Genomic DNA, 21215 nt, shown 5'->3' on the forward strand with positions numbered 1-21215 from the left:
ACAAATTTGGATTACACAATTTTTATATAATATAACGTGTTGGATAATACACATTTTTTTTAAAAAATAGTGCATGCTAACATTTTTAAAAGTATTGATTCATATATATATATATTACAAAACTAAACCCTCTAAAGTAAAATTTGAGGAACAGTATTGCTCTTTAGATAGTATAATGAGTTTTATACTTTTTTTTACATCCGTCTTTGTCTTTTAGACATGAACATTGCATACACTTGGAGTCACCTAGTATGCCATCTCCTTTCTCCCAGTGAGAGAATAGTCTTCTGTGATTTCTGTATTAACAGCAAATCTGTAGTTGATTTGGTTTCAAACTATTTGCAGCTCAGCATCCACAAAAATATAAAATATCATCCAGTGAGGACTCATCTAGGATCATTTTGGAACATTTTACTTGAAATGTTTTTCATAAAGTTGCAACCATAAGAGATTTGAAACATCAGTATTAGCTCTAAGTCTTTTATGCATGTTTGTTTATACTTTGGAAAAATTGGATCAGATGCTTACTTGGAAGTAAATCCCAGTGATTTCAATAGAATGCATGACTGTTAATATTTTGAGAAACACAGTCATGTTTTGGATTTAGGTGCAGAGTAAATTGTCTAGTCAGGCTTTACATTGCCTGTCTATCTGCATGTGCATTAAATTCACTTGATTAGAAGTGTAGCTGAGTTGATTGGGAGAAGCATGCTTAGGATCAAGACCATTATAATATTTTTCCAAACTTCTCTGTTGATCAGGGCCCATTAGCTCCCTTATTTCTGTTAATATAGCATTAATATAGACCATATTTCCCTAGAAAGTGAGCAGACCTGTAGGCTTTTTTTTTTTTTTGGATAGCTGTAGGATGAGGAGTAAGGAGTCCAAGTCTACTTATTTGAAATAACAAAACAGTATGATTCATTTCCAATTAAATATATTTTGGACGGGCCAATATTCTTATGTTTTGTACATGCATTCTGATGCTAACATCTATTTACTAGAAACCAAGTTTAAATGATTTCTTAGTTGGTACATAGCACTGGGGCTCTAGTGTCAGCAGAAGTACATGGAGTAGACTAACTCTGTGCCTTCCACTCTTGTACTAAATGTTGATATATGATGGGTTTTTTAAAAAAATTAAATCTATTAGTAGCTTATCTGCTGAAAAGTGGTTATGGTCAAAATAGCCTATCTGTATGTACAATATAGCATACAAAATGTAACATTTTCTACAATGCACATTAACTGGTGATAGTGGAATACATTGTATCACCTGTGCAAGAAATGTATTTCAATAATGCTTTATAAATCTTGATGTTAATTTTTTACACTGAAACTGTGCACTTAGAAGTTGGAGGAAAAAAGTGGCGCTTTGTAAAAGGTATACTGTATAATATTTTGACAGACTTATATTCTGTAGGACTTCAGAGCTGGGCAAAGTGCGACAGTTAATGACAATCTAATGTAGAATGTATGCTGATATAATTCTGAGCTAATTTATTGTTACCAAAGCAAGCCACAGAAAAAACCCCTGACGGTAGTATAGTAAGCATGAAAGTGCAAGAATGAAACAATGCATCATCATTATTGTTAATGAAATTCATTTTCTCTTTGGGAATAACTGAAAATTATGTGGAATAAGTGAAAATTAGGAAAGCATTAGGCCATTATAACCCAAGACATTAAGCAGACTAATCTAGTTCCATATCATATAACGTTGGGTAACTTATACGGGTTATTTACTGGGTTCTTTTCAGTAACGGTCAACAGCATTTTAAGATTAAAATACCATCTTTTAGGGTACTAGGGCTCAGCTCCTGCCTGTCTAATGGTGCTTTACAATCCAAGATAGTGCTCAGCTGACACAATGTGTCTATGTGACAGCACCCTCTGAAAGAGAAAGTGCTCATTTGGCAACACAGAATATTAACTTTGAACTATAGTGTGTGCTTAGCTGCCCCCCCAATAAATGATGAATCAATCCTATGTTAATTGATTCCTACTGTATAAACTCCTCAGAAACAGATGCACTTTCGTATGAAGACATTCTATAAGTGAAACTGTTTTAAGAGCTAAAGCCACAACTGACAAACATTTGAGAAACTGAAGATTTCAGAGAAATGTACTTAATTATCTCTCCCGTGCTGCATTTTCCCACCATATTTAAGCTGAGCATTCATCAGGGAGTATTAAGCATTGATCTTGTGTTTGTGAAGAATAAGTTTCAGTTAATTTGGAGTGCAGAAAAAAAGGATCAGCATTGTGCAAGGCTTTCTCTATTATCGTATCTTTTTAAAGATTAGCACTAATAGTTTCTTTTAGAGCCTTCATTATGTCCATTGTATTAACAATATCAATTCTAAAATTAGTATAGTTATGTCAATTTTACAACAGTATTGGGGAAATAAGTTCAGTAGGCTTTCTATTCTCTAAACTTACTTTGATTGCTTTGAACGTATTGTCTCTGCTTGTTCATAGCAATGCATGAGTTGTTCAACAAATTGATTCCCCAAGTGATATAATATTTACCTTGTACCAAATAATCCCCCCCTCACTCTATAACTTTTAATTTTTAAAAGTGTTTGATGCAAAAATATTTAAGATTAAAAATTAATTTTGCTAATGAGACAAGTAGAGGATATTTCTAGAGGTGCTCTGCTCTTTGGGGATTTAACACAACTGTCTTACAGTAATGTCAATAATTTAACAAAAATCTGTGCAGTCTTAGACACAAAAACCTTAGAATTTAAGGACTGTTTTACATGTAATGGGTTATGGAACTGAATGAGTTTACCACATGTTTTAGTGAGTAAAATGTAAAGTGCAAGACAGCTCTCTCTCTCTCTCTCTCTCTCTCTCTCTCTCTCTGTGTGTGTGTGTGTGTGTGTGTACACACACATGAGCATGTTCTGTGCAGAGCTACAATTAGCATTGAGTGTTAGTGAAACTAATGCAGGCATTTTTCAAGTTATGGCATTCACTGGAAAAATGCAGTAAACTGGTTTGTGTACTGCTGTGAGATGCAAACCATTTATTGGTGGATGTTTGATGCAGTTAGAATTGTTCACATGTCTCAATCAATAATAATAATAATAATAATAATAATAATAATAATAATAATAATAATAATATATTTATACCCTGCCCATCTTGCTGGGTTTCCCCAGCCACTCTGGGCGGCTTCCAGCAGAATATTAAAATACAATAGTCTATTAAACATTAAAAGCTTCCCTAAACAGGGCTGCCTTCAGATGTCTTCTAAAAGTCTGGTAGTTGTTTGTCTCTTTGACATCTGGTGGGAGGGCGTTCCACAGGGTGGGTGCCACAACTGAGAAGGCCCTCTGCCTGGTTCCCTGTAACTTGGCTTCTCGCAGCATGGGAACCGCCAGAAGGCCCTCGGCACTGGACCTCAGTGTCCGGGCAGAACGATGGGGGTGGAGACGCTCCTTCAGGTATACTGGACTGAGGCCTTTTAGGGCTTTAAAAAATATTATTATTAAAAAATGAATTGGACCGTTTCCCCAAGTTTTAGGTTGTTAAAGATTGCTGTGCTGTTAGAAATTAATAATTCTATGTGTGTCCAGGAGGACTAGAAATATACTTGCTATCATATGACCTGCTTCTTTGCAGTTTATGAGCAGTCATTTGTGCCTTTCAGTAGTTATTACTGAAACTGTGGTCAAATGTTCCTATGTTGTATCTAGAGATAGCAGGATTATGCATACTATAATATAATCTTTGCATCTGTGCAAAATAGAATTTCAGTTAAAGATGAAACATACAAAAGGAGTCTTAGGGTGGTATCCAATAATGCACTGCCGTTAGTACAATAATTCCCACTCGTGCAACACAACTTCCCTTCCCTCTCCACTTCCCATGTACCCTTCCCAAATTTGGGACAAATTTAGGGAGTGCACACAGCGGGGGAGTTTTGTTGCATAGACGGAAGTCTATTTGCTAACAGAAGCACGTTGCTGCATTCTACTCCTTTAATAATGGCTGGTTGACGCAATACATCACCCCCAATGATTCCAGATGTGAATCAGGTAGTTATGGATATGGAAGACATTCAATTTTCCAGCAGTTTTTCTAACTGGTTTACTGCCCTGTTCCCATATTAGCCTGGTTTGCATATAATGCTAAACCATGGTTTAGAGTCATATCCATAAGCAGGAAGGAACCTTGCTCTTGCATAGTTCCTCGCTTCCTGCCTCCTGTGCAACTGCAAGAAGGACTTAACAGGTATTTAGTTCCAACTTTCAATTTATCCTGTGTCATACGTACCAGAGATTGTGGTTTAAAACAAACTCTAGTTAGTTAAACAAGCCAGCTTCAAACCCCATAGTTCCAAGTTGGTTTGTTTTGATGCTGACCAGAATTTATTTTGAACCATGAACGTTGGTTCCTCTGATATGACAAGCTAGGATTAGTGGAAAGTGAAACTAAACTCTGTTTAACAGTCTTCTCCCAACCTCAAGGGAGAAAGAAGGAAGAAACCATTTGAGCCTGAGACTTTCCTTAGGTTCCTTCCTGATTATGCATGTGGTGCCAAGCTGTGGTCATTATGTTGATCCATGCGAATGTGCACCCATGGGCAGTCTGTGTACATGGAGAACAAATGTATTCTGCATAGTAAAATTGGAGATGTATGCAGACTTGAAAATAAACTTGAGTCCTAGGAAATAAGTTTAAGATCATAACCTAAAATTGTATAGGTGGAAGATAGTTCCATTTAAAACAATGGAAATAGGTTCCCACATCACATTTTTAAAGATACAAGGTGTCATTGTTAACTGGCTAATATTTACTTGTTACATTTTCATAACATGTAATAGTGCTGGGCCTAGAAGCTACTTAAGTTTATCTCTAAGATATGTGGTTTAGGCTGCAAACCTATTCACATTTACGTAGGTGTAAGACACATTGAAATTAGTGTGGCATTAGTTCTGAGTTTATGTGGGTAGGATTGCACTGTTAGTTGGACTAATATGAGACAACATAATAATAGTATTGTGAGAAAATTCTTTTTTGTTTAGCGTATTTATCTGTCAGTAGGTTTCTGGGTTTTTCTTTCATTCCATGTAAAGGTGTTTAGGATTATGTTTAGGATCTCCCTTTTAAAAGATAAATATTGCTGATGCAGTCATATTACAAATGAAGCATGCCCTTTGAATAACCTATATTTTAAAATGGAAAATAAAATCATATTTTTATGTGATGTGCCTTTCCATTATTTATATATTACAACTGAATATGCATATCTCTTAGATTTGCTATTTTGTATTTTATTGGCTATTAAGGAATAAAAATCTCACTTATGAGTTATGCATTACTTTGCAGTAAAAGGTGCCTTTCATAATGTCTTTTCCCAACTTACAAATAACTTTTTTTGCCATAATACTCACATGCTAGCAGAGCAACATGATAGATGTCTCCTTAAGTGTCGTAGTAAAAGAAAATGACTTGAATTTTGAGGCTGTGGATAGTTTATGTTGTTTTGGACCAATTTCCCAAGCAGTGATCGAAAACAGATTACAATAACAATTATACAGTCAGAAGATGCAATATCCATTTCTGTTTTAATTGGGTGAAAGAATAATAAAAACATCATTAAGAAAAATGAGATGGACCTGTCACATAGTCTACCAATTTTTAGACTTTGAGAAAATACAGAGTAACTGAACTGGTGTTTAGTTTACTTCATCTTGTTAGCTAAAATCTGTATTTATGGTGGAAAATATGCGACTTGTGCTCACAGACATGGACAAGTTTTTAGTAACTGCTGTTATTAAGATTTTAAAGTAGAGGTGAAATAATTGGGCTTATGCCTTTTAAATTCAGTGAGAGGAAGCACTTCCTGTTGCCAGTTTAATTCCCCCTCCCCTTTGTTCATTACAACTTGATTCGTTTGTCATCTGCCAGCTTTATGAAATGGAAGGAATATCTGAGTGGTGGAGACAGTGAAGTTTTCTTCCCAAAATGTGTCTTGGATCCTAACTTTTGTTCCATGAATGGAAAATAATTCACATTCATGGAACAGGGCTATTCTGCCTTGCCCATCCCTCCGCAGGCCCCAGGTCCCTGAAAATATGCTCCTGGTTGTTGGATGGTGCAGGATTTGGTGTAGCAAGCTACAGATGGATGGAGAGTTCATAAAAACTTATCCTTATTACACAAACAGAGGAGCAACTAGGATGTAAACCATCGTACACTTTTCTCAGCTCTTTGTCCTAATTCATGCAGCTACTTTTTGTGCTCCATCTCCCCACCCCACCACTGCAACCTTTCTCTCCACGAATGTACAGTGTGAAAGCTGTCGTCTGAGTGGCCTCAGTTCCCAGTTTAGTGGCCTCAGTTCCCAGTTTAGTATGGTATTGCAAACTCTTGAGGTACTGAAGCTGGGCCTGCCTGTCGTGTAGCATTCAGCTGCCCTCTTCACCAGTGGCCACCTGCATTTTTCCTCTGTGGGGATAGAAGAAAAGCTCTCAGAGTGGTGACTATAAACAAGTCCTGCATCTAGATCAACTGAATTAATAATTAGAGATAAAGTAAGGTCCCTGGCAAACCGTAAGCTTTGGTATGATGAAGTTATTTGCAAACTTCCCAGTACAGTGGGTGTGCTTGCTTATTTCAGAGCTTTCCAAATTTTTCATGTTGGTGAAACATTTTTTAGACACGCATCATTTCATGACATAGTAATTCAGTTTTACTAGCAAACCGGAGGTTACACTAACCCTTTTCCAGCCCCAGGAGGAGCACGGGGAGCGTTCGCGCAACACACCTACACACTGCAGCCGACAGACAAACGTGTCTCGACAGACAGTTTGGAAAGCTTTGGCTTATTTGTTTGTTGAACCCTGTAAGCCCTTAAAACTGACATGATCCTCCCCAGTCTCTTAAAAATAGTATTTGCCAAACTGTACATCAGAAAATTGTAATACGTGCAATATTCAATTATGATACAATAATTTACCAATATCATACCACGTAACAAAAGTGTTGTGGTGGAAATAAATGGTGGTTATTTCTGATAAAATAGGAAAAATAAAAGATATTAGAGCTACCTTATTACTAACAGATTCTATTAATACCACATAAGGATGTAGTACATCTTGTACTTTATTGTACTTCGTTATTCCAATACAAAATAAAAAGGCTCAGTTTCTCTATAAATGTACAACTTGCTGCCTGATTTCTCTGACTGCTGCTGTGTTTTAGTTTGGAAATGCATACTGTATCCCAAATTCTTTTAAACTATTAATCAATATCAGATCAATGGCATTTGCTTTTCTCCTAAGAGATTGCCATACATGCTGCTTTTGAGAGATGAGTCTTTTGTATTTCAATACTATCCCTTTTGAAATTACAAGAGGATCATTTGTAATGTTATATCCAGTAGTATTTTGGATTTCTGTTATTGCCAAATTTCAATGTATTAGTCTAGGGGTATGTCCGAAAATGTAAAAAATTGCCCTCAAAGCCATAGAGTGTCAACATTTATCACTGACATTTGGGAATATTGTGCTTGATTGTGTTGGTGTAAATACTAACTAAATAACAATGTGTGGAAATTCCCCTGAAAGTTTATAAGCATTTTCCCAGATCCATTTTCAGATTTCCTGTTGCATTTCTTTTGCATGATCCATTTTGTTTGATCTGAATTTATTGTTGGTTCCAAATTAGCTTGAATTTTACCCATACAACCTAATGCATTGTTTGATTGCCCAGAATTATTATTTCAAGCTCCTTGCAGTCTCACAACGAACCATATATTACTAGTGATTGCGTTATTATGTATTTGACTTGGGAGATATTGAAAGGTGAGGTATATGCTGATTTCTTCCTGAATTGACTTTTAAGTGTTCCTGCCGCTTAGAAAAATGGTGCCATGAGAGGGCAAGATTAGGAAGAAAGGAGCCTTCCCATTTGGATGTTTAGACTGCAGAATATACGGTGGCTCAGAATATGATTTAGTGTAGCGTTCCTTGGTTCCTAAGCTGGCAGAGTATAGAACCATATTTTACTTGTGATGTAAAATGAGGCCTTTCAGACTACCAATTTCCTTGTACAGTAATCCAAGATCTTTATAGCACAGTTCAGGTGGAGACTAGGCAGAAATAAAAGCAGGTTGTATAGTAGGAAGGTGATCTCATGGAACATTTATCCTTACATTTCAGGCTAGGAGCTTCTGGAGTCTAGAAACAGAATTGTTAGTGTATTGTGCAGATGATTCAAATCATAATGGCAGTATTTGTGAGCAAACTAGTCACAGTAAATTTGAGGATATTTCTACAAGCAACAGCATTATGCACACACCAGCAAATTGATTTTCTTAATATTCATGTACATATCCTAGTTTGCAATATGTATGTTGCTGTTCATTCAGCTTGCATAGAACTGAAAGGTAATAATACTTCAAATTCTTTGATGAAAAGTTAACTAATAAACCTTTGTTTGCAAATTCAAGGACTCTCAAAAGTTAAATGAACATGGTGTGAAATGAATGTTATTAACATCTGTTATTGCAAGACCATTCTACCTATAGGGAAAATAGGGTAATAGTCTTGGAAATTGATTATAGTAGCTGCCATATAATGTTTGGCTGCTTTTTTTGCATTTTGGGTAAGTAGACATAGAAAATAATAATAATAATAATAATAATAATAATAATAATAATAATAATAATAATAATATTTATTTGTATCCCGCCCTCCCCAGCCGAAGACGGGCTCAGGGCGGCTAACAACAATAACATAGTGCAACATTCTAAAAACATTATAAAAATTAATTAAAATCAAATTGATGGCAACCATAAGCTAAAGTTCTGTAAAGATTGCCAAAGGAAGGAGTCAGGCTGCGCCCTGACCAAAGGCCTGGTGGAACAGCTCTGTCTTGCAGGCCCTGCAGAAAGATGTCAAGTCCTGCAGAGCCCTAGTCTCTTGTGACAGAGCGTTCCGCCAGATTGGAGCCGCAGCCAAAAAAGCCCTGGCTCTAGTGAATGATAAGCAAATACAGAGATGTATGTTTGAAGTAAAAAGTTTTTTAAATATAAATTCTTCAGGATCACCCTTGGCACCATCAGCATGCAGGGCTAAGACTCACCTTGGTAAAGTATACAAGAGTGCCCCTGAATGTGGATTTATTTTTTATATGCATTGGACTCGATAAACTTCTGTGCACCTGGAGGCTTCCTCCCTTCTTTTCCTGTTCTTGATGCCTTCCCATGTTTCCCTTTTTCTCTGTTAGGTAATATAACCTAGTTTACATATGTATAACTGAATTGTGCCAAGGCAGCCATAAGCTTGGGAGCAATCGTGAGAGGAGAGCAGAAAGAGATAAAGAATTATTGCCCAACCTTGGGCCAGACCCTGGTAACCATGAAGTTTAGATGGCTTAGAAGCAACTCAAGGGACAAAGCAAAATAATTAGTATTTGGAATATATTAATAGGGTTGGTTTATATGTAATAACAAAACTGCTTTGAGATTCTTTATTTAAAATATAAAGCAGTATAGAAATGAAATGGGGAAAAAAATCGTAGTATGGCATTAAGTGATCAAGCTCTATGCTTGTGTGCTTCTTTTTTCTCTTGGGTAGGTTTCCCAACTTTGGATGTAATGGCAGACTCTGGTTTGACACTAAATTGGAACCGAGGGAGAAAATTGGAGTATGTAAAGAGAGAAGGGGACACATGTGTTAAGGCCAATGATGTGGGTTTTCTGGGAATTTTTGGATAGAGAAAAATCCCAGAAAACCTTTCTTTTCAAATTAATATAATTAATGTAATTTGCACCATAAGTTTTTTAGTTTGCATCAGAATTTTTTCTGATGCCCTAGAGCATGAACTAATTTAGCATGTTTATTTTACTTGTATTCAGTAAACAAAGCTAAAAACTTTGAAACGGCCAAGCTTGCCTATGCTTTATTTGAAGTTGGCACCCATTGATTGTTACTAATGAATTTATAAAACAGAATAAAGCACTGGATAGTTGCCATATGTCCTCTTTTTCCTGGACACCTCCTCTTTTTCAGGATTAAAATTTCTGTCAGGTTTTTTATTTGGTTTTTTTTGTTTTTTATTTACAACAACCCAATAATTTTTTAAAATAGAAACAATTTTAAAAGCCCCATGTGTCGTGCTCCCACCCCTTGTTTTTCATGAATGGAATGGGAGCACTCTGCAGCATGTCTGCACCCTTCTTCCTAGGGCCAATGGGGAACAGCGGCTGTAGGCCAGTATTGTGGTCACATGGGCGTTTGTAATTGCGGGACCCACGGCTCTACTCTGGCAGGCTCGTTAAAGTTAAGAACATTGCTACTAACAATATACCACAGTTCCTATAGCCTACATATAGTAGGGGTATTTAAAATGAGAGTCATCATAGCAATCCGTTGTTAAACGCAGAAGTCTGTAAATATGTTCTCTTTCTTCAAAGTATAGCAACCCTAGCACTGGAAAATCTTCCATTCCACATTTCTGTCTATAGCCTAATGATCAAGCTCTGCAGCCATCAAGCTATGGCTGTACCAACATGCTCCAAATCATGCTTTATTGTTGCATTTAAAATGGCCCACAGTGCTCTAAATTAAGAGTGCTTCCCTTCATCACTTCCCTTACATTTCCTTCTCATGAGCTATATGCCTTCATTAGGTCCTATTTTACTGCTGGGTGCTCTGTCATCATTGGTCAAATACAACCAAGTATTTAAAGCAGGAGTGTTTTTAGAAGTCCTTAATTGTTTTTAAATATGTTTTTATTTTATTTTTACTTGTACTGTTTTACCACCATGTTTTGCCATTGTGTGCTCTTTTGGGAAGGAAGACAGGATAGAAGTTTAATAAAAATAAAATAAAATACCCTTAGTTTTGGAGCCTGAACAATCCCCCTCAGCTAAATTTTCTGCCTCCCATCCCAATTTTGGTGGCAGTGAGAAAAAGTTATTTTTAAAAGTAGACATAGTGGTAGGGTGTGCTAATCTCAGGGCCCTAATGCAGTTGTAAATCTCTCCCTCCCTCAGATTGATTGAGTAAATTGCCCCCTCAGCTGATTTGCACAGGATTGTGTCCCTGTGTGTATGTTTACCTTTGTGTGTGTGTGTGTGTGTGTGTGTGCTTGTGTGTGACCATTCCCACCCCTTGCATGTGGCACCCAGAGGGTTGGTCAAAAACTGATGTTGTTCTTAGACTAAAAAAGGTTAGCCACCCCTGATTGAAATCACCATTTAAAAATAATTATTATAAAGGATATGAGTTGCAAAACCAAATAAAGTTGATTGTTTTGGAACAACAATGAAATCAAATTTCTGTATTTTTGTAATCAACCATTATTTACATTTTTTGTAGCAAATAGATCTTGGTTTTTATTAGAATGGTAGGAGATACTTAAACAGCTGCAATTTTATTTCAACTGAAATTCAGCTAACAAAGCACACAACATCCATAAAAGGCTTCAGTTTTTAAATGTGATGGTGTCTTAAGGCATAGAGCAGAGGGTGCCTGCTTCTAAACAAAGTGTGTATACATGTATACATACCCAGATTCATGCGGATATGGAAAGCAAGGGGCCCATAATCTTGCCTTTGTTGAGGTCGTATCATGTTAAAAATAAATAATTAGGCACCAATGATATGAGAGCATTGTGACCTTATGGATTATTTACACAAGATAAAATAGCATCAAACTACAGTGCATCATGAGCAACATTCTTGGACTTGGGTTAGCAGGCCCCCATAGAAGACAAGGATGAAAAGAATGTTGGGGGGGGGGTGTTGTGTGTGAATTGTGGGACCTGGGTTGGTGAAGAATTTCCATTTCAGTTGCTTTGGAAGGAGGAGCAGGGATGCTGGCTCTCCCTCTGACCTTCCTGCGGAGTTGAGAGGGCTTTGATCAGCGGAGTGGGGAGGCTGTTGCAGTCCTGTTGCCTGGAACCAGGTGTCACCTTTGCAGATGGGAGCAGACCCACCCACCCTGGTGGAGTGCGCACTTGAAAACTCAACATTCCCACAAGGCAAGAGAGCCTGCGAACGTGTCATACCTTGTCTTTAAAAGCTTGGCAGGAGGGATGGGGAAACTTGGTGGGCCATCTTTGTCATTTCCCTGCAGTTTTGAACTTTCTGCCTTGCTCCTGAGTGCACTGTGTCTGCTGCTGAGCTTGTGCCATCACTTGCCTGAATAAAGATCTATTTGTTTTGCTCTTTCAGGTAAAACACCTGTGTCTGGATTTGTTGGGTGGGAGCCAGGACATAGTATTTGCCTGGGCAGTTTGGTAGTTCAGTCCCCCAGATTGTCCACTTGTTGGACCACAGCTCCTATCCTCCCTGACCATTGGCCATGCTGGCTGGAGATGATGGGAATTTTAGTCCAACAATACCTGTAGTGCCAAAGGTTTTTCCAACCCTTCAATATAATATATTGTATAGTAGAAAAGTCCGCTAATAATAATAATTCACTAAACTTGCCTTTTAAAATCAACAGGGTTTTCTAGTCTCTTAAGATGTGAATACAGTAGTTTCTTCACTTTTCTTCCTTTTGGAAAAAGCTTTTACTGTAAACTTACATATGATGACATCCTAATATTTCAGTACAAGGTCTATTTGTAGTTTCACTTTTAAGACATTGTAACGTGACCATTAAAATTAATTGTGGGTGGAATCTGGCATAGAAATTGGCATTTAAAAATTATAGCTGTGCAGGGAATTCTCTTTAATTCTCTCACCCTGAACCATTTTTTAAAATGCCACGGGCATCAAAAGCACTAGTATGTATTAAATAGGTGGTTTTATAAAAACATCTAAGGTACTAGTTCTAAAATGGCGTCACTCTTTTGAAGTGAAATATTAGTATATTTTCCATTAGTTCATGTTATTATATATAGTAGTGTGGGATATTTGTAAAACAACAAATGAAATGGCTAAGTTGTATTAAGAAATAACTAAGTTATGTTATGTTTTGTTTTTTAATATGCATTTTTTTTCAGAGCCATAGCCTGCCTTTAACATAAATGGAAAAGTTGGATTTGACAGGGTTTTTTTTCTCTTGGTAAAGAATTACATCTTCAGAGGAAAATAAAGATAGTAGCAATATGTATGCTATCTTTTCTTTAAAATGATGTATTTTATCCAAAGATGTAGCTCAGCTGATTGTAAGGCTTCTGTTAGCAGCTTGGGGTGGCATGCAATTTTTAGCAATTTCCTCTGCCCCCAGATTCTGTTTTAGAGCATCTTGCAACCCTCTGGAGTTGGTGAGGGAAGTGTGGATGGCTGCAGGTGGGAGACGTATTGCTGAATATTGCTTCCATCTCTGTTCTCTCTCTCTCTCTCTCTCTCTCTCTCTCTCTCTCTCTCTCTCTCTGTGTGTGTGTGTGTGTGTGTGTGAGAGAGAGAGAGAGAGAGAGAGAGAGAGAGAGAGAGAGAGAATGGGTGAGGGGAAGGAAGAGAGTGTAACAAGATTTGTTGCACTAGTCATGCGGAAAAAATCATGAGTGTGTGTTTTCTCAGATACTGAAGTATGTGTTGGACAGTACAGTATCTGAAAGAGCAGCAACTTTTCAGTTTGTGAACCATTTGTCTATGAGCTTGCTTTTTAAAAAAAGCTATGGCTTGTCTGTGAGGCTGATTAGCTTGAATCAGCTGAACATTGCTGTTGCTTTTGATCAGGGATGAAATAATTAGGAAAACTGAGACTATCATTTACAGTGTTGTCATTTTCTTACTATGCAGTGCTATGCATGACTGTCTATTTGTGGTGGACAATGCAACTGTGACCATGAGGCAATATCTCTTCTCCATTTGGCTCTTAGAGGTTCTTTGCTTTTATCTTGGTGGTAGAAAATACATGAATGTTAATAATAATAATAATAGAAGATAAGAGTTAACCATTTTACACTGATTTTTTTCTTTATCCTAGGAAATAGTGTTTTTTCACTAACAAGTGCCATCATATTGTGTTACCTTTTTTTGTCCATTTTGCTTTGGTACTTACCAGTACTGAGTTGTTTTGTGTTTTTCTTTACTTTTACAGTACAGGAAAAAAAACCAAAGGGAGAAAAAGCAAATCCCATTGGATAAATGAGCTTTACTCCCAGGTTTATAGGACTGCAATATCAGGCTATTGGACAAAATGAATTACTACTTGCATTGGATTTTGGCTGCTTCTCATAACTACGCATACACTAAAGATACTAGAAAGAAAAATATTCCCCCCATTTCAGTTACCTTAAAGTTACAATTGTAGACTCACTTATTTGGGAATAAGTCCCACTAAATGAATTGTGGCTTAATTCTGAGTAAACATGTACAGAATTGCACTGAAAGTGTATTTTTTTAAAAATAGAGTAAAACCTGAATGTAGCCAACTACATTAATGTCTGTATTTCTCATCTCTTCCAACTAAAGCCAAGGCCTCTTCTGTCAAACCCATTGGACTCTGTGGATACAACACCTAGACACATAGGATTACATTGCTCAGTCATTTCTCCATCTTCACCTCTGGCCTATATGTATTCAGCGAGAATGAAAGGCTCTAAGGGTGTATTGAGAAGTTTCTATATGCCCTCTATGCCCCCTCCAGCCCTCTTATCTACTTAGTGCAGGTTATTCAGTTCTTTTACCCTCTCTGATTCTGGTTTAGACACCAGATGACTATATCCCCCCCCCCCCGAAAACAGGAATATCAGCATTTCCTGAGATGCGGAGCCTGTTGTATCCCCTTTATTCCTATGCTCTCCCAATCTACCTTTGGCTTGTGATTATCTTTTTGTGTTGGCTTTTATAGACAGAAGAGTCTATAGCATTTGTTTCAACTTGAAACTTGTTCAAATAATATGACAACCATATTAATTTGCCAATTGATAAATAACTTGTTCATATTACAGATTGTTGACCCAAATAATTTTGTAATATATGGTTGTGTAGTGCAGTCCTATCCATGACTACTCAGAAGTATGCTATGTTGAGTTCAGTGGGACTAATGTGGGACGGTACCCCTAATGTCATGTGTCAAAAGTGGACCAGCATTGCAGTGGACTGCCGGTACAATCTCTGGCTGTTGTATTTCTAGAGCAAAGGGTAGCTGTGATTTACTGGAAAACACATGATTTTGACCTTCAGAATTCCTATGAGAAAAATGATAAGGAATGATAACTTACTCAATAGATCACAGGAGTGGTGCCTGGCCCCTTCATGGGGAATTTTGTGGGTCCTCGGGCACTCAGAGCTTCAGGGAGTTGGCACTTATGATAGATCAGGAAAGCTTTTGGGCAAGCATTTAAGGAAGCCACACTGGTGATGGTGGTGGTGTTAGTTGAGGCATGTTCAGGTTCTGCTCCTATTCCAAACTGAGACCCTGTTACAAATTCTTGTTGTTAACATCTCTTCTCTTTAGGCAAACATTTGCACTGCTGTATTTGTCTTAAATTTATCATATATTGGTATTAAACATAATTTTAGAAATGGGTGTGTGTGTGTGTGTGTATGCGCGCGCGCGCGCGCGCACACACACACACACACACACTCCAAATCTTTTAAAAATCAAAACAAACACCCTCCTCTTTTGCATTTGTTTGTTTGGACTGGATTGTCTAAGCTGTATGTCTTCCTAGATCTTTTCTGTCAGACTTCTCAAAGTACTTTTTGGGGGTCTTAACTTATCTTCCTTGTGGTTCCTGTCAGTGCAACATTAATAATCACTGCTGTAGGTGAGTGTGTAGAAACTATTATGCACAGTTGCATGTGGAGATCTGTGGTTTGTGTCAGTAATGAAAGACTAAGAGTAGAAGAGGAACCAGTCAGGACCTCTTCAACCTTCTCCTGAAACCATACACTTGGGATTAGCATTCAAACTAGGTAGCAGCCCCTCCTGAGGTCTATTTCTCCCAACCTGATTTGAGAAGGCAAAGCAGTAGGGTAGCAGTCACCCCCAGATCAGTGAAAGACCCCTGCCAGACATTCAACCAACCCAGATCCTGCCTCAGGATCCTACCATTTCCTCCTCCATCCCTGAAGGACTGTGCCTCCTCCCTGCTAGGACCCATAGAAAACAATGGACCTAAGTGTAACTTCTATAGTTACAAGCTTTTCTCTTGTGGTTCTGATAAACGTCCATACATTTAAATGTAAATGTGCAGAACTATAAAGGTAAAGTTAAAGGGAGCCCTGACCGTTAAGTCCAGTTGCGGACGACTCTGGGGTTGTGGTGCGCATCTCGCTTTACTGGCCGAGGGAGCCGGCATTTGTCCGCAGACAGTTTTTCTGGGTCATGAGGCCAGCATGACTAAGCCGCTTCTGGTGAAACCACAGCAGCGCGCAGAAATGCCGTTTACCTTTCCGCCGGAGCGGTACCTATTTATCTACTTGCACTTTGACGCGCTTTTGAACTGCTAGGTTGGCAGGAGGTACAGAACTATAGGGTTCAACATAATAACAGCAAAATTTTCTGTTACAAAAATGTGAAATGGGCATCAGCTCCTGGGGATGGAGCCCTTTTGGCCCCCTGAATATTTTTGGTGTGGGGGCCACCCCCATGTCCAAAAAGCGTGGAGGTGAAGTGTGGAGCCAGCCAAGCACAGTGTGGCTCCAGTGGCTGGCTCCTCCTTCTCCTCCTCCTGAAGAGGAGAAGGAGAGTGGAAGTGGCCTTCTACTGGTAGTGCCAGGAGGAGGTGGAGGAGGAGCCGCCGGCCATTGAAGCCATGTGGCTCCCCCCCGTTCGGCTCCTCCCCAATGTCCTGATGTCAGGTGTGCAACATTAACCCCCTCCCAATGGCCCTCACAAGGTGGTGCCTCTGATGTGAAATGTTTGCTGGATCTGAAGTAATGTAGAGCTTGGACAATCCAGTTCATTTGAGTGGCCATTAGAGTACTGCTGAATTAGGAAGCTGGGACAGGCTTTGTACTGAGAACCAATTCTTTTTATCTAGTTTCTAGACACTTTCCCAAATGTAATTGGGTACAAGGTAACATCCTGATGATGAGTCTGAGCAAATGTAGTCAGTGCTCATTTAATGTTTGGAATTCCATTTTTATGGTCTGCATATTCTGAATATAATGTTAAATAAACTGCGTTGCCTAATTAATTGCTCTTCTTGTGAGGTTCTCGAATCAGCATTGTGAGCATCTCCATTCCAAATGAAGGTAGCATCTCATGGATCAATATTTTTCACTGGCCATTTTACTAGCATGAAGCTACAGTATATCTTCATGCAGCAGAAGTAAGGGAACCATTGACCAAGCTTTATAATGCATAGCAGGAAATTTCTTGTTTAGAAACTGACCAGTGTTTGTGATAAGCCAGCGCAAGCTCAGATGGGGGGAAAGTGGAATGAAACACTGACCCAGTCTTTCCCAGATCTGTGGGAGGATGAGAAGAGCGGGGAAAGTGTGTAAGCCTGAGGCTTCACTTCATTTTGTTCCAGCACATGTAAGTTGTGCTGCCATTGTGTTATGTGTTCAGCCCATTCTCTGTTTACCTCCTTTTTTCTGCCTATTCCCCCTTCATTTGCTCTGTTATCCAACTCTCTTTACATGCTAGAGTGCTTTCTTTCTTTCCCCATCCCTTTTTTCAGTACACCTTTTCTAGTCATCTTGTTCTGTGTGTTCTCCACTATTTCTGCTTCTTCTCTCTAAGTTTGGTGGCAGCACTACACAAGACTTGCTCTCTCAGATGTACCTCAGTGCCTGAGATACATGTGGGTTGTGCAGCATAGTTGACTGTAACAAACTGGAAAAAACTGGTGCCAACTTCAGGAGGAGCCATTGAATCCAGTGAGAGGAGAAGCAATGCAAATATAGTGATGCAGACATTCTTATATTTCCAGGTTTTTATGGGCTTGGGAGAGCTTATATATTTCTAGAAAGAGGTGGGAAAGAACAGCAAACCATGGGTAGTTGGAATTCCTTAGGAGGCAGCAAATGTCAAAGAGGAGACTGCAGTTGGCCGTGCACCTTATGCTGTGCAGGCCTGTGCTCAAGGCTGGGAGATCGCTTAACAAAAGAACCTCTGGTGGGTCCCTTCTGATCCTGGCGAGCTCCTGGCTGTGTAGTTACTTGGTGACAGCAAGAATAGACAGCCATTTAAATTCCCTACAAGTGCTTTATTGGAGTTAATGTGGGAAATTTTATAATATCTGTTTGCTGTAGCTGCTGCCAGACACAGATGCCCTGGGGTGACACAAGTTCTGACTGGCCCTGGGCACCAGTTGCTAATTCCTGTGTTAAGGCATTGCAAAGCCTGAGCTCATGTCCTGTTTCAGGAATATATTTTGTGGGTATTTTTAGCTAATTCAGTTTTAATTCCCTATATGTAAAATAGGAAAATTAGTGGTGTATATAATTGGATTGTTCTGAAGATGAGTTTTTCAGGATTGAAAAGCACTTTTACACAATTAAAAACTATAGACATGATGAATAATATACTTGATTTATGGTAAACTGGACCTAGGAAGTTAGTGGTTAGAGCAAAGTGATAATGATTATAATGTGCTTGATGATTTATTTGAAACAACTCAATGACATAATCTCCTTCTGAAGACCTTTTCATAATCTATTTATTAATCTTTAATAAATGTTGAAGGATTTTTGTGTGTGCTTTGTTAGCAAAGAGAGAAAAAGAACTATTTCATGTAGTTCACAGTTATTCTGTGGTGGTGACTGCTATAAGCTTGGCCTTGTGTACTTGAAAAACCACCTGGTTCCCTATAAGCCTACTTGACTGTTCAGACCCTCTTGGAAGGTGCTCCTCAGAGTGTCTCTGTCTTTTTGAAGGTGGCAATGTAGTCTTCTCAGTTGTTGTACCTTTGTATCTTTGGAGCTTCCCGCCCCTATTGGTTTGTCAAGTGCCCACCCTAGCTGCTTCTAACCAACACTTTAAAACATTTCTATTCTTTCTAGATTTTAATGGAATTTGATCTTACGGCTGTTTGAACTGATTTCTTGCTTATTGTTCTGCTTTTGTATAATTTTAATAGATATGTATAAAAATGTTTTTAGCTGCCTTGGGAGTCCTTGACTGAGAGGTGGGATAAGACTATTTCAATTTGGTGATGAACACTAGCTTAGATTGCTTTTTTAAATGGTTAGACAAATCCATAGATATTAGGTCTGCTAGCTAAGTGGAAATTCCACTGTTAAGAGGCAGTGCACTTCTGAAACCTCGGTGCTTCTGGGTGTACAGCAAGGGAGGGCTGTTCCTTTAGGACTTGCTTGTAGGCCTCCCAAAGGCATCTAGGATCCTGGATTACCCGGAGCTTTGGTCTGATCCAATAGCTATGGTCTCTAATTGTGGATTCAACCATCTTTTCCCCTCCAGGTTTGATGATTCCTGTCTTTTGTGTGGTGGAGCAGCTGGACACTTCTCTCGAATATGATAATCGAGAAGAACATGCAGAGTTTGTTCTGGTTCGCAAAGATGTGCTTTTTAGTCAGCTGGTGGAGACAGCACTCCTGGCTCTTGGATATTCTCACAGCTCTGCTGCTCAGGCACAAGGTACTGCATAAAAGTATTTGATTGTTTAGTCACTTGCACGCAGTAAGTTCTTCCATAGTCTCAGAATGTATTCTAAAGGCAAATAAGGAAGCTAATAGTAAACCTTAAACCTGCTTAAATTACATGGAGGAAATCCCATTGAACAAAAGCCACTTTTTCTCCTTTTTGCTGCTGTGCCAAGCTCAGCTATGCCAGCATTTGGCTTAGTTTGTCATCCTAACCCAGGCTCATGGTTAAGCTCCCTGCAATCTAACCATGAACTGTTAACCAACGTTTGTTCTTGGGTACAACATGTGGTTAGTTTGGAGAGGGCATCACCATGGGCCCAGGCTAAGCCAAATCTTGGCTTAGCTGGGGGTGGCAGCAAAAAGGACTGGAATGAGTAAAGTCACTATGAGCGTCAATTCAGGAGCCCACACATGCATTCTAAGCCAAAGTTTGGCTTTATATGATATGCACACCAAGCCATTAGCAGATGTTCCTGATAAATATAAAGACTTTATAACAACATTAATTTCTTCCTCCAATAGAAATTTTATAGCTAATTGTTTCCTAACAATTAGTGAGACAAATTAAGGAAATCTACTTCAGTTGTCTGGTTAGATTTAGATTATAAAAATACTAGATTTGAGAGAGCTTTCTATGAAGGAAAAAATGATTAAAAAACAAAGCCAAACTTTTAAACTTACAGTCTAGAACTGAATATATTAATTGTTGAAACAGATTAATGTTTTGAACCTTATGTGTTATGCAGCTTGACGTGCCTTTTGTTTTCAGCATATGCGTTTACCTGGAGAGAAGCTGAACATTCCCTTACAATTTTAGATGTCTTCTTTCTTTCTTTCTTTCTTTCTTTCTTTCTTTCTTTCTTTCTCTCTCTCTCTCTCTCTCTCTCTCTCTCTCTCTCTCTCTCTCTCTGATCTGTCACCCAGTTAAAGAAACCTTGGTTGTTCACATGAGCTTTAGTTGATTACTGATTAAATTTACATAAATTGAATGAGTGAAAACAATGACAAGAAGCATACTTAGTTTTTAGGCGATGTATAGATGTATATGTGTATTATAGCCGGCATCCTATTAGAAAAGGCATTGCCTTCCATGAGTGAGAAAAGAGAGAAACGTTTATTTTAATCTGTAGCTTTAGAAGTACTTTAATATATATTTTAAAAGTCTGCTACCCAATTTATTCACTACCTTTTTTGTAGACCATAGGTACTGTTTATTCAGTTAATCCAAATGATTAATAGTTTAACAGTACAACCCTTTACATGTATATTTAGCAGTAAGTCCCATTTTGTCCAACGGGACTTACTCTACTTTTTAGGATTGCAGCTGAAATGTTGAAGCCCTAACCAGCATCACCCCACCCTAAAAAGAGGAAGTTGCTGAAATTATTTATCTCTGCATTTTAGTAGATTCTTTATAAAGGAGTGGAATGATACGTCTTGAGTCAAGAAAAATCATTGGTCTTTGCTTTTTTTGATAAATAATTTGGATGGTTTGCACAGTTACACTAATTTAAGGCTGTGATTCTAAGCATGTTTACTTGCAAATTAATTCCACTTAATTCAGCAGGCATTGCTGCTTAGCAAAGCTGGTTAGACTTGGACTACAAGTGGTTTTTAAATACTTTTGGGGCACAAACTAGTATTTTCATTATTTACTTTAAAAATGCACCTGACAAATTTGGATATATTCTGTAAGAGTTTCAGTTGTCAATAAAATCTAGGTATCCTG

At 38.3% G+C, this 21215-nt stretch overlaps 1 protein-coding gene across 4 annotated transcripts in view; it reads left to right on the top strand.

Moving 5' to 3' along the window:
• SATB2 (SATB homeobox 2) overlaps positions 1 to 21215 on the top strand; it is a 134880-nt gene that overhangs the window by 20926 nt on the left and 92739 nt on the right. For all 4 annotated transcript variants that reach the window (XM_077917774.1, XM_077917778.1, XM_028751604.2 and 1 more), the window contains exon 3: positions 19302 to 19478. In XM_077917774.1, the coding sequence (XP_077773900.1) occupies positions 19302 to 19478 (177 nt within the window). The remainder of the gene's footprint in view (positions 1 to 19301; positions 19479 to 21215) is intronic.

Source organism: Podarcis muralis, chromosome 1 (assembly GCF_964188315.1).
Source record: "Podarcis muralis chromosome 1, rPodMur119.hap1.1, whole genome shotgun sequence".
Taxonomy (NCBI): Eukaryota; Metazoa; Chordata; class Lepidosauria; order Squamata; family Lacertidae; genus Podarcis; species Podarcis muralis.